The sequence below is a fragment of the Meles meles genome, chromosome 3, assembly GCF_922984935.1.
Source record: "Meles meles chromosome 3, mMelMel3.1 paternal haplotype, whole genome shotgun sequence".
NCBI classification, from domain to species: Eukaryota; Metazoa; Chordata; class Mammalia; order Carnivora; family Mustelidae; genus Meles; species Meles meles.
In genome coordinates, this window is record NC_060068.1 from 175216795 (window position 1) to 175230182 (window position 13388).

The window sequence follows — 13388 nt, forward strand, 5'->3', positions numbered from 1 at the left end:
AGAAAAGCTGTTTCTTTTAACATTTTACTGAATGTTACAATTTTAGTGGAGGAGAATTAATATCTGTCAGGTGCTGGCCATCCGCCAAATAGCCCAGGCTGATTTTTCAAGGCCAGTGCCTCATTAGATCCTTACCCCAACGTTAGGAAATAAGTATTGTCAACCCATTTTACAGATGATGAAGTTGATACTTACAAAGATGAAATCACTTACCACAGGCCCTGCAGCCAGCAGACCCCAGGACTCTGATACATACTCAGATCCATCTGAAGTGCAAATCCCTCTTGGATTTCACAGTGACATCCCCGGCTTCTCAAATTCAACATCTCGGCAAATGTCATTTTTCCCCTTGAACCACCACGTCATTTTGATGTGAATTCCACTTTGCAAGTGGATGATAGAATTAATCTTTTTGGTGGCTTTATTTCAGGAATTACAGTTTGAGAGACTGACCCGAGAGCTGGAGGCAGAACGCCAGATCGTCGCCAGCCAACTGGAGCGATGCAAGCTTGGATCAGAGACGGGCAGCATGAGCAGCATCAGGTACTGGGCACCCTGCCTCCTTACGCTTCTGGGCTGGGAGCTGCCAGGGAAAGGAAATTGTGGTGTGTATCTTCTCCTTACAATCCTGGCAGTGGATCTGGAACATTCAGTGAGACGTTGGAAGGGAATTATAACCAATCTGATTTAAGATGTTCAAAAGGTGTCCGAAATGGCCCGATTCGTACTTGAAACTCTTTTTAACAAAACTAACACCTGCCCTGAATGCAAACTACATGTAATTTTGCACAAAGGAAGGCTTTGCATTGAGTCAACTCTGGAAAATCAGGAGATGCAATATCGCAGTCTCTCCGTTCAGTTCTTTTTTTTCCTAAAGGAGACAGAGGTGCAGGTTCCTGAAATGAAAGAGAACATTTTGATGTCACCTGTCTCGTTTGCCACTGTGTAATACTAAGTTGCAAAATTGTACCTCAGATATCAGCCACGCATGCAATTCTCCTGGATAAAAATATTTTGAATTCAGAGACAGAATAATTATTCAGTAAGGGGTTGGTTTGAGGTCTGAAAATGTTTAAAAACAAAACACAGTCACTGGACCACAAAGTAGATTATCGACTCTAGGACCATGTTTTCATGTTAAAAATGTGTGTGTGGGTGTGTGTGCATGTGCGTGTGCACGCGTGTGTGTGTGTGTGTGAAAGAAACAAAGTTACACAACTGTCATTTCTCAGTCATGCATTGTACACTTTCCTGTTATCTTGTTCTATGTCGTGTTTTTGAGGTTCACATTTTAAGGGGGGGTGTCTTCATGAAGGAAACTTGCTGTGGCGGGTCAACTCCAACGTTCTAGTGACTTAATAGCTGTGTCTCATTCATGCAACAGGTAGAGATAGTGGATGGTAGTCAGAGGGCTGCTTCTCTGCTTTCCTTCCCACAGTTATTAAGGACCAGCTTCTCTCTTGAGGGCTCTGCCATCCCCTGTGACCTCTCTGTCAACTGTTTTGCCCATTGCATCACTGCACATGCAATCCATTGGTGCAAACCAGTCACGTGGCCTCTCATAGATGGAGGTTGGGCCATGACCAGTGTGTTCAGAGAGGAGCGTGAGTCTGGTGATCTCTTAGCCACCTGCTGTGACAAAAGAATTAAAATGTCCTTGTATCTTTTGCTCTAACATATTTTATCATTGTGAGAGTGCAATTGTAGTCAGAATGTTTCCTATTCGAGTCACTTGCCATCAGTGTTTTAAACATTGTTCTTTTTTTTTCTTTAACAATGGTGAATCCACATGGCTATCATTGTACCCTTGTTAGACTAGCCTGCTTGGACAGAATATCATTTTCTAGTGCAAAACATTATTTTGGACCGTGGGAGCATATCTACCTCTGCATCCAAGTACCTAGGTTATAAGTAGCTGTGATTCCTCAAACAGACTGGCCAAACACCCAAATTAACCAAAGGAGAATGGACCAAAAAAAAAAAAACCAAACCAAAACAAAAAAGTGCATTGTGTTTACTCGAAATGGTATTCAGAAGGTTGACTGGTTGAAGATGGTATGACTGAGGCAAGGAGAAAAATAATGTTTATAAATGTGTATTTGATTCATTCCATATGGTTGGACATATCTGAAGAACTTTTTTTTTTCCTTCTTCAAATTTTTATTTAAATTCTAGTTAGCATATAGTGGAATACTCGTTTCAAGAGTAGAATTTAGTGATTCGTCACATACATATAATGCCCAGTGCTGATCATAACTGCCCTTCCTTACTATACGTTGGCTAACTAAACATCATTTTTTTGGAAAAAAAAGTATTAAGAATTTGTAATAGCCAAATTGTAACCACATTTTGGAATAAAACCAGTGTGCAAATTGGGTCTTGAATTCTTCTGTAATCCAAAGCTCAGATTATACACCTTCCCCCCCACCCCCATCTAATTCTTTCTTTTTTTTTTTTTTTTTTTAATTTTAAGAGCTTTTGGTTAAAGGTGGGGTTTTTTTTCTACTTCCTGAGAAGCTAAGACTATCAGGTTCCTAGGTCCACACACACCACTGAATTGACATCTGTTTTGCTTTGAAACCCACTGTTTCTCTATTGGTCAGATTCCATTTTCCATTCTTATTTCTACCTTTCTGTGTGATATTTTTGCACACTGTACATCTTTTATTTCATTTCATCCCCTCCCCTCCGCAGCCCCAGCTCGGTGCAGGTCTGGGGGACCATGTTACATCCTGTGCTTCAATTTCCAACTTCTAATTGGGTCAGAAACAAATAATCTGATTCATCTAGTGACGGACTTGTAAGAAATTGGTCTTCCTCTTAAAAAGGTGAAATAAGTGTCCTAAAATGGGTGACCTCTGATGGCAGGCGGTAGGAAATGGTGGCTGTGTGGGTTGTGAGTCAGTGGAGGGAGGGGACTGTGGTGACAGATAGTAGCCCAACAGAGAGGCCATGTAGTTCTTGAAAGATAAACACGTCAGCTCACTTACTATTCGACCTGGCTGCATCTCAGAGGTTGCCTCCATGAGACTACCTTTTTAATTCTTACGAACTTTCCTCCTCCCTCATTTGATTTGACTGAATTGATTTCTTTCCTTAGGTATCTTCTTTCTATCCAAGGTATCTTGAATGGAACCCATGTTGAGCTACAGAAGTAGACAGAAAAATTAGCCCTGACAACTTTGATTCTTTATTCTATATCCTGTACCCCTGGCTCTCAGCCCATGATACACAATAATCCTGGGTTTTTAAAAAAAAGTGTATTAAATGATAGTGTTAAGTGCAAATGACACTACCTAATTATTTCTCCTTGCCTGATAGCTATATGATGTCAGTTTCCATTAAGCCTGATTATTTTGTATATTGGAAATCTCTAAGGTATGAATCTGCACTTGAATAATACAAGCAATTTGCTGACAATTCACTGGAGGAAAGTCTAATACATAGCTTCCACTGTCCCTTTATTTATCATAACCGAGTTGTTTGCTTGGCTTCAGAAATGCTCCTTTGGAAATTCCAGTCTTTATTAAGCACAATAGACTAACCTAGTTAGCACATCAAAAGGAATATTTTTTAAAATTTTAAAAATAGAATATAAGCAATTTTTTGAAAAAGGAGAACAGGTAAAGACGCCTTTGATACTTTAGATCTTGTTTCCTAATTCTTAGGGATACTAGGGAGGGGAAAAGAGAGCTTCTTAGAAGAAATGAAAGAAAATCAAGTGTCTTTCAGACTTTTTAATGTAACTGGTAAAAATGACTAGTAAATAGAGTTTAGTGTTTGCCTGCCTTTTACTGATGATAGGAAATTCTCTATCTGATTCCTAAGACCTTCTTCCTGGCCGTCATATTGACCTTTGAAACTCTTTGAACAACTTTTATGAGTGTTATGATTTGTAGTAATCTACAGTGTCATAGTCCACGAGTGGACACGTGAGAACACGGAGAGGTTGGAGAAGGGGAGGCGGGAGCTACCCGCGTCACAGCTCGTCAGCTCCTGCATCCAGGCAGCCAGGCACATGTCGCACAAATAGGAACATGGTGACCTCTCTGACTCTTCACAGACTTTGCTAAACATCCACGTGGGTACTGAGGCTTCCAGAATTCAGATCAATGAGCGGGTTAAGTGTTACTGTTCTTCGACAGAGGAATTCCTGGTGCTTCGTCCTGCACCTGCAGACCTACCATGGGCCTTATATCCTTCCTGTCTCGGCTTTCCTCACTGTTTCCAGCCCAGTCCTTTCCATGCTGTTGGAACCTGCTCTCTTCCCACGAGAAAATTTGGTTCCATCCTTTCTCCCAGATTCCTCAGAACCAGCCAGACCTGAGTCAGGGACATTACTCATCCAGGTGATGCCCTTTATTTACGGTCACGATCAGATCCCCTTGCTCGTAGCTCGCTCTCACCCCCTGGCCAGCTGGGATTACGTGGCTCATGCCCATCCCTCAGGTCTCGGCCTGTGCACGCTCTTGGTCTGGCAGCGCTATGAGCCATCCTGTCCCCGTAAGGCTGGGGGCCATGCGCTGCTCTTCTCTGTCCCATGGTCCGAGGACTTGCATATGCCTATGCCTTGGCCATATTCTCCGCAGACTCTAGTAACATTCTAGCTCATCCTTCTGCCTGCAATCTACCCATATCTGTCCCCCGTGTGGGGTGTGATTGAGCTGCATACTACATAGAGCAAAACCATGTCCTCGAAGGACTCTTTCCCACTTCCGTAGCCACACCGCCCTTTCCCGTCTCAGGGCGCTAACCATGTGATCCCGTCTGTCTAGAATGTCTTCCTTCTTTCACTTGGTCACTGCCTCCTGTGGATCCAGTTACCCAGCGAGGGCTCACATCTTCGTGAATGTCTTCTTGATCCATCCAAATTGGACCAGGTGTCCCCTGCCTGGGGGTCATTAGAACTTATCAGAGCATTGGGGATGAGGCTGTATTGACCCTTCTAGGAGTTCCCTGCCACAGAATGTTTAACCTCTACTCAAAGAATGTAAGGGGATTTTCTGGAGTGCTACTGAGAATTTAAGAACATCAAAGTAGATGACCCATCATATTCCTGATTCCGACAGGCAGCAAGAACACAATGGCAGAGATCTTGAGCTCAAATCAAAATTAGACCTATCTTACGGACTCTTCTTAAAAAAAAAAAAAAAAAGAGAGAGGCGCCTGGGTGGCTCAGTGGGTTGAGCCGCTGCCTTCGGCTCGGGTCATGATCTCAGGGTCCTGGGATCGAGTCCCGCATAGGGCTCTCAGCAGGGAGCCTGCTTCCCTTTCTCTCTCTCTCTTTCTCTGCCTCTCCATCTACTTGTGATCTCTCTCTGTCAAATAAATTAATAAAATCTTAAAAAAAAAAAAAAAAAAGAAAAGCCTGACTCTCAGAAACCCTGATGATGATGATGATGGTGTTTTATAACAATGGTCTCAAGCTCAGAAACAAAGGAAGTCAAAAATCCAAAGCTAGAGAGATTTGCCATGTAAGAAATTCTCCATTACCAGCTTTAACGATGGAGGAGCTATGTGATTGGCAATTCCTGTGGCTTCTAAGAATGTCCTGACTGACAGCCAGCAAGAAGAGGAGGAACTTGATGCTATAACCAAAAGGAACTGAATTCATCTCACAGCCTGAATGATTATTCCCTTGAACCTCATAAAAGAAAAGTAGCCCAGCAGAAACTCGGATGGTAACAGAGAACCCACCCATGCTACAAACCTGAATTTTACAAAACTTACAAAACCATTAGTTAAAAAAAAAAAAAAATAGACATTGCTTTAAGCTGCTCAGTTGGGGATAATGAGTGATACGACAATAGAAAAATGTGTACGATGCTTTTCAACTGGCTGTGCTAGATATATACTACAATAAGCTGAATTACAAATGTTTTCAGAAAAATAAACCTTATTCTATGGCCATCAATATTTCATTCAAAAGTTTAATATGTATGGCCCTTTTTAGTTTTTTTATGCATGTATGTATGTATTTGGGTTGACGTGTCAAAATCATCTGTGGCTTTGATTCTATGAAATAGAGGTGTTTGACTGTGGAGTGGAGTCGTTATTTACTGTGGGATAGGACTACCAAATAAAGCAATCGTCTTTAGCCTCACCATTTTTATAATATAGATACCCAAGACTCTGATTGGAGTTGAATATACTTAAAAAGATAAAACATAATATGTAATATAAACTGCTTGCTCTATGTAAGATGATGCTCTTTCTTCCCCACAGATGAACTTTTGAATTTCTTGCAAACAAGTTTTCACAAAAGCCTGCCATTTTGGGGAGAGTAGATGCAGAAGGAATTAATGTTGTACATGTTACCAAAGGTCATTCTCTTTATTAATTAACTTCTATGAGCTAAAGTACCAGCAATTCTATAAATGGAGTCTAAAAATCTTGTCCACACTTACAAAGAATTAAGGCTTATTTCAGAGAAAATGTTGATTTCTGGTTAAATTAGTGAGACGTGAAGAAACATTAGTCAAGTAATCACATACTTTTTGTCAGAATGAAAGTTATTTATTTAAAAGCATGATCACTGAACTTTCTTAAGGAATTAAATCATATGTGAATATAATTATAAGTAAAACATGTGCATTTTTTCATTATCCTGCATGATATGATATTTAAACAAGTACTAACATTTACTGTTTTAAGATAAAGAAGGAATAAATTTGCCAAAGTATTTCATTTTGGAAATCACATAGCTTAAATAATTAAGTAATTACTTTAAAATGTTTTTCAAATGAATTTTTTTATTATGTAGATATTTCTACACATACACACATTCCCAGACGAAGTCATTTAGCCCAAGGTAACAGTCACTCAAAGCCACAGGATTCTAGATATTTATGCTGGTGAATACATGTTTGCTAGAAGGAGGAAAAATAATAACATTGAATCAGCTTTAATTGCTTTTTAAGAATTTTATTTTTTCATTAAATATCATTTTTATTAGTTTCCATACTAGGAAATAAGCATTTCTCACACAGCTGAAGTACTACTCCAGTAGTAAATAAAGCCTAGCGATTTATTTGAACAGGACATTTAATTTATTAAGTTGATAATTTAAATTAACATTGCAGTGGTATTTTCTAATTTTTTTAGAATGTCCTTTTCATATAAAAACAGAAAAAAATACAGGGACTATAGACATATTTTCGAGGTTTTCTTTCTATTGCTAATTTCTTTAAAAAAAAAAAAAAAAAGTGTTTCTCTGTTTCCTTCCAAACTAAATTCCAGAGCAGAAATCTACCTCGAAAACGCTTCCAATTTTCTCAGGTCCCTTTGTGAATGCTTGTTCTTTTCTTAATCCCTGTTAATCTTTCCCCTGGACCAATTTTTTCCCCATTTTCCAAGCCTTTCCTTTTAATGCTAACATGATTCCTTTAGGATTTCCTATTATAGTCTCTTTTTTTCCTATGTAAATTAAGAAGAATATTCTAGATCACTTTCCGGGCCCTCCGGAATCATCACCACGCAGTACCCTCCCACTTCTGCTCAGGTCTCTACTCCAGAAAGAGTGGGGACACTTACAGTCGTTGCTCCTTTAAAAGGGAACCAGCCTTTCCCGTCTTGCCTAGAGTCCAAGTCCACTGTGCTGAGCCACTTCTAGATGGCACCGTAGTGTCCTGTGAATTCCTGATGCAGGAAGACAATGTACAACGTGGCTTAAAGCCGCTACCTTCTGCTCACCTGTACTGAGAATTTCCTGAGCTTTCTCAGCCACTAGAAGTAGAAGCAGATGCTGTCCTAGCCTCTCAGTAATTCCTGGAGGGCAAGGACTAGGAGGATATACCGAAGTCTTGGCCAGCTTGTGCTAACTGGTCACTCGAGGAATGTAGAAATAAAGAGTGGATATGTAGCAATTCTCTTACAGTTGTTATTTTCATTGCTCTTGCTTTGGAAAAAGCAACAGTCTTATTAAGCTATAAGGATTTCTATCTCTATGTATTCCAGATATGTATAATATGTATCTCATGTATCGAATGGTTTATATTATCCTGACCTCACCAGATCAGAATATCACAGAATATCACATTTCAGTATTCATTCTAGTTGGTTCTCACATGAGAATAGTGCTCTGTATTCCAGTCCCGTTGGTTTGATGTAGTCTATGCATGGTGTTGACTTAGTCTTGTCTTTTTACTCTCATCTCAGGAAGATGATAGTAACAGCAATAACTTTAATAATAATTTTTTTAAAAGATCTCATTTATTTAGCTGAGAGAGACAGAGACAGCCAGAGAGAGCAGGAGCAGGCAGGAGAGGGAGAAGCAGGCTCTCTGCTGAGCTGGGAGCCGGATGCGGGACTCGATCCCAGGATTCTGGGATCATGACCTGAGCTGAAGGCAGCCACTTAACCGACTGAGCCACCCAGGTGCCCTAACTTTAATAACAATAATGGTAGTATTTTTGAGCAATTTTTATAGACCAGGTGTGGAAATGATTTACATAGATCATGCAATTTACTTCGAGCTGTAGATAACAACACTGAGATTCAGAGAGGGAAATTCACTCTCCCATCAGCCAACAGCTAGGACCAGGCGCTGAGTTTTGAACCCAGGTGTCTTTACTCCCCAAGTACCCGTTAATACACCTTACTGCTACTCAGTCTTAAATTATGTTGTAAATTATGCTGTTATTCAGTCTTAAATTACCTTGTAAATTATGTATGTTCTACATAACTATCTAAATGTCTCCAGTCCATTCTCCTCCTGGAGATACAAACATTTTGGACTGATTTTGTGCTTATTTTTTCTCTACCCCCCACCCCGACCCCAGCGATTACAGCTATTTTGAATTCCTTCATCCGAATATATTTCTGAGATTCATTCTTACACAAATGAGGTAAAGAGTGTTAATCGCATATGTTATTATTGCTTTTAATTATATCTGGACTGTTCAGCATTCTCTTGCAAATTGCCAATGGACAAATTATACTAATATTTATGTTTATAAAATGCTAGTTGTATTGTCTTAGTCTTTCAGGCTGCTCTAGCAGAGTACCATAGACTGAGTAGCTTATAAACAACATGCATTTATATCTCGTGCTTCTGGAGCTGGGAAATCCAAGGTCAAGGGCACAGCAAATTTGGTATCTGATGAGGACCTGGTTCTGGGTTCACAGACAGCTTTCTCTGTGCCGTGTCCTCACCTGGCACAAGGGGTGGGGGAGCTCTCAGAGGCCTCCTTCATGAAGGCAGGAATTCCATTAATGAAAACTCCACCCCATAACCTAATCACGTCCCAGAGGCCCCACCTCCAAATACCGTCACAGAGAGGATTAGATTTCCACATCGAATACAAGACTGGGAGAGACAAACATTCAGGCTACAGTACATATTAAACAGGGTTTGCTAGATTTCTGTAGGATAACAGATCTTCAGCCATCCTGAGGATTTGATGTGGTCCTAAAAATGGGTCAGTACCTAATATTTATAATTATTTACTGTATTTCTTTTTTTTTTAAGATTTTATTTATTTATTTAACAGACAGAGATTACAAGTAGGCAGAGAGGCAGGCAGAGAGAGAGGAGGAAAGCAGGCTCTCTGCCGAGCAGAGCCCGATGCGGGGCTTGATCCCAGGTCTCTGGGATCATGATATGAGCTGAAGGCAGAGGCTTTAACCCACTGAGCCACCCCGGTGCCCCTTATTTACTGTACTTCTTACAGCAAATACCGTATTTAACACTTGTGAATCAATTTTGAAGACTGACTTCTTTCCAAAATGACATATTGAAAAACTAATGTTAACTTTACACCTAAAAACAATATACCGAGAGTGCCTGGGTGACTCAGTTGGTTAAGTGTCTGGCTTTGGATTAGATCATGATCCCAGGGTCCTGGGGTCCTGTGATTACATTCCCTGCTCATTGGGGACTCAGCTTCTGCCTCTCCCTCTGCCCTTCCCCCTGCTCATTTTCTCTCTGTCTCTCAAATAAATAAAAATCTTAAAAAACAAAAACAATATACTAAATTTTATTTAGAGGTTTTGTATTGTAAAGGATATTTTGGGAAAACTAATTTCACAATTTAAAATTCTGATTGGTATAGAACTGAAAATCTTTATAAATTCAGTATAGAATATCCTTTGTATTTTCTGTCATCCTTATCGTTTTCTTTAACCCATGAATCTGAAAGATGAAATGGCATTTTCATAGTTTAGAGCTGTATCCCATCACTGTGTTTTTAGATATTGCCTGGGTTTGCTAATTGCCCAAATTTCACTTTTTAAAAAGTCTACAATAGTGGAGCTAACGCTTTTCCGTAATTTTGCAAAGGTTAAATGAGAAATGTAAGTGAAGTACACATCACCTCGCACCTTGTTACTAGTGAATCCTATATATTTTTCCTTCTTGAAGAATAAACAGATAATCTTTTTGTTGAGTCTCTTTCTTAATTTTTCTACCAAAGCTAATAGGATGGTTCCTCTCACAATGAGCTAAAGAATGGTTCCGCTCACGATGGGCTACAATGACATGTCAAGGTAGCACCGCATTGGCCCCCTGCATTGTATAGACTAGACAGGGTCACAGAGACTGACATGTCAGAGTGGAAGACACCTTTCTCACAGCACAACTTACCGGGTCGCTGGGCCTCCTGCTGGAGCTGAGACTGGGGCTATGGTGTGGTTGGAAAGTGAAGAGCAGTAATGCACTAACAACACCGGTGACAGGAAGTGCTCAATCAATTACGATCTGGAAGCCAGTGACTCTTTGAATGGATATTTTTTCGGACCAGGAGCAGCAAGAGATGAAGGCATTGACCAGAACATGCTCGCTCATTACTTTCTCTGGCTGTTAAATACGATGAGAGGTACAAGTGCCCATTGACGAGGCATTGACATGAGCTTCTGCCTTTGTTCAAATGCTGAGTGTTCAAGAGCCTTTACCCACTTTTTTCTGTTTATAAATTGTTCATGCTCTTGTCAGGGGATTGGCAACCAGTGGTATTTCAGGGGACAAAATAACAATGAGCATTCGATTCACTTAAGAAGAAAGACGTTCCATGGTCATCACTGGGATGGCAGCAGCTCGCTGCCCACCATGAACATTGTATGTTCCAATTATTAGGATGGAAAGGCAGTGGAGAGAGCGCAGGAAAAGCATTGTGGTGTGTATTTGAGGATATCCGTGGTCCTGGCACCACCACATTCAAGAGTTGCCTCACGAAGGTCATGTGGGTTTTCTGGGCCTCTGTTTCCTCCCCTGTGAAGCAGAAGCATTGAGTCGTTCCTCCTCTCCACTTTTCTGCTCTTCGTCCCATTGGCACCTTCCACTGTGGGCAGTGAGTCACATCGCACTATTTTAAGATGGTGACATTATGTGAACTTGAATAACAGATCTAATTAAGGAATGAGGATAGCAAGATGTTACCAGATAGACCTGGTCCTTCAGAAGAAGGCAGACAGATGTCTGTGTATCCGTGGAAGTATTTCTCCACTTAGGCTAAGGCATGGATTGTACATTTGGGAAAGCACAGTCTAAAAGAAATCTGTCCGTATATAATGTATAAACTGCCTCAGATGCTTTCGGTGTTTTCTAGTTTGGCTAAAAACTACGGTGAAGCTATGAAACCAGAACAGAGGGTCCCACACTGAGAGGTCATGGGGAGTGGTCCTTTTAAGCCATCATCATTGGTCCCATGGGAAAAAGTGCTTATAGGGTAATTCTAAAGACCTAACAGGTTAGTAAGCCCTCTTTATGCTTCAAATGCGAGTATGACAAGCAAGGCTCCTGGCCTCCAGGGGCTTACTCTCAAACACAAAGAGCGACGTTTAAGCAGGTGAAACATGATAAGATATGTTGATGCGTGAAGAGAACGGGAGGTGGCCCTGGGGGTAGTTTCATAGTGTAGGACTTGTTCCAGAGGAGGCAGAATCGAATAGTGAAATTATTACTTTTTTTTAATGTAAACATTTGGAAGGCTAAACCAACACTGGGCTTCACTTCTGTGGCAAGCAGTGCCCATTTGCAAGAAGCAATCTTTGATTTTTTTTTTTACTTCATGGAATGTGAATATATTCTAATTCCCCTTTATCCAGGAGAAAGTATCATAGAATTTTAAATTTAAGAGATTGCTGTGTTAGCAGCAGGCAGCAAAGATGTTGCCTATTTGTTGACAGTAAAGCTGTATTCATAAGCCCCAGTCTTCGCAAACATCTGTGTTCTTAGTACCTCAAGAGCGGAGGAAGTTTAAAAATTGTCATACATTGTTGCTTAGTCTTCCGCACGCATTTGCAAATGTAACTCTCAGCAAGATTTTATGGAAAAGATCTAAGGAATGGACTGCCATCTCGACGCCGAAATTTAGCAATTAACCTTTTCTTTCTAATGTGTGAGTGACGGGATCCACCTGTTGGGACTCTGCCATTTTGACACTCTTCATTTAAGGTAAAGGGTCTCATTCTGTCTTTTGAAACTCATGTGTTCCCGTCACATCACAAGTGCCCCACAGACATCGAAGCTTCAGTTGAAGCAGGTGGTATAGGGCGGTGGTTCACATGGTGGAGTGTGGAACCAGTAGGTTTTGGATCTGGATCTCAGCTCTGCCTATTGTGACCCGTGTGACATTGGGAGATGGCGCCATTTATCTAATGTAAATTGGGGAGAGGTTCGTGGTGAAGATTAAAGATGAAAATAGGTTTAAAGCAGTTAGTGTGGTGTTTGCCACTGAGCCAGGCATTCAGTATGTGAGAGCTCGTTCTCTTCCTATTAATTTATTACTTTATGTAAGCACTGCAGTTATGACTCACTTGTCATACACACAAATAGGAAATATCCTCATTTTCACAGAGAAATGTTATTTATACTTTCTCTTCTTTTTTGCTTGTTTAGGGGGCGATTATGATGGTATCAAATTAACTGAAAACAATATTCTAACTATTGTCGGTCTGTGCCCGAGAACACCACAGTAAAATGATGTTCTTAAATTAACGTGGGAGGGATATGTATGTGATAATGAGCATAACGCACTGAAATATCGGTGTTCAGGACACAGTCTAATCACCACTGGAAACTGTATTGACCCTCAGGTGGATAGTTGCTCAAGGTCACTATAATTCTGAGCACCCACGTTCTACTATTAATGAACTTTGCTTACTGCCTTTGCAGCCTGGTACAAAATGAGACGAAGGTGAGAATAGAAAAAAATCCTCGATGTTACCTGAACACAGGAATTGTTAGCATTTCTATTAAAACATCGAGGGTCTTTAAGGGATTGTGGAAACTAATGGTGTTCCAATGTCTGTGCGTCTGGTTGCTGTTTCAGAGATGAATTGCCCATGGCCATGTGGGTAGGTGGTCAGAGTCAACAAAGTAAGGACAACCATATAGGGACACGAATTTGTGAAGTTGTCTTTTATTACAGGATGGAGCTCACGATCTCATT

At 40.6% G+C, this 13388-nt stretch overlaps 1 protein-coding gene across 5 annotated transcripts in view; it reads left to right on the top strand.

Annotated features, from left to right (window-relative positions):
- The window catches only part of CTNND2 (catenin delta 2), a 921273-nt gene that overhangs the window by 346056 nt on the left and 561829 nt on the right, over positions 1-13388 (top strand). For all 5 annotated transcript variants that reach the window (XM_046000689.1, XM_046000692.1, XM_046000691.1 and 2 more), the window contains one exon: positions 431-543. In XM_046000689.1, coding sequence (XP_045856645.1) covers positions 431-543 — 113 coding nt within the window. The remainder of the gene's footprint in view (positions 1-430; positions 544-13388) is intronic.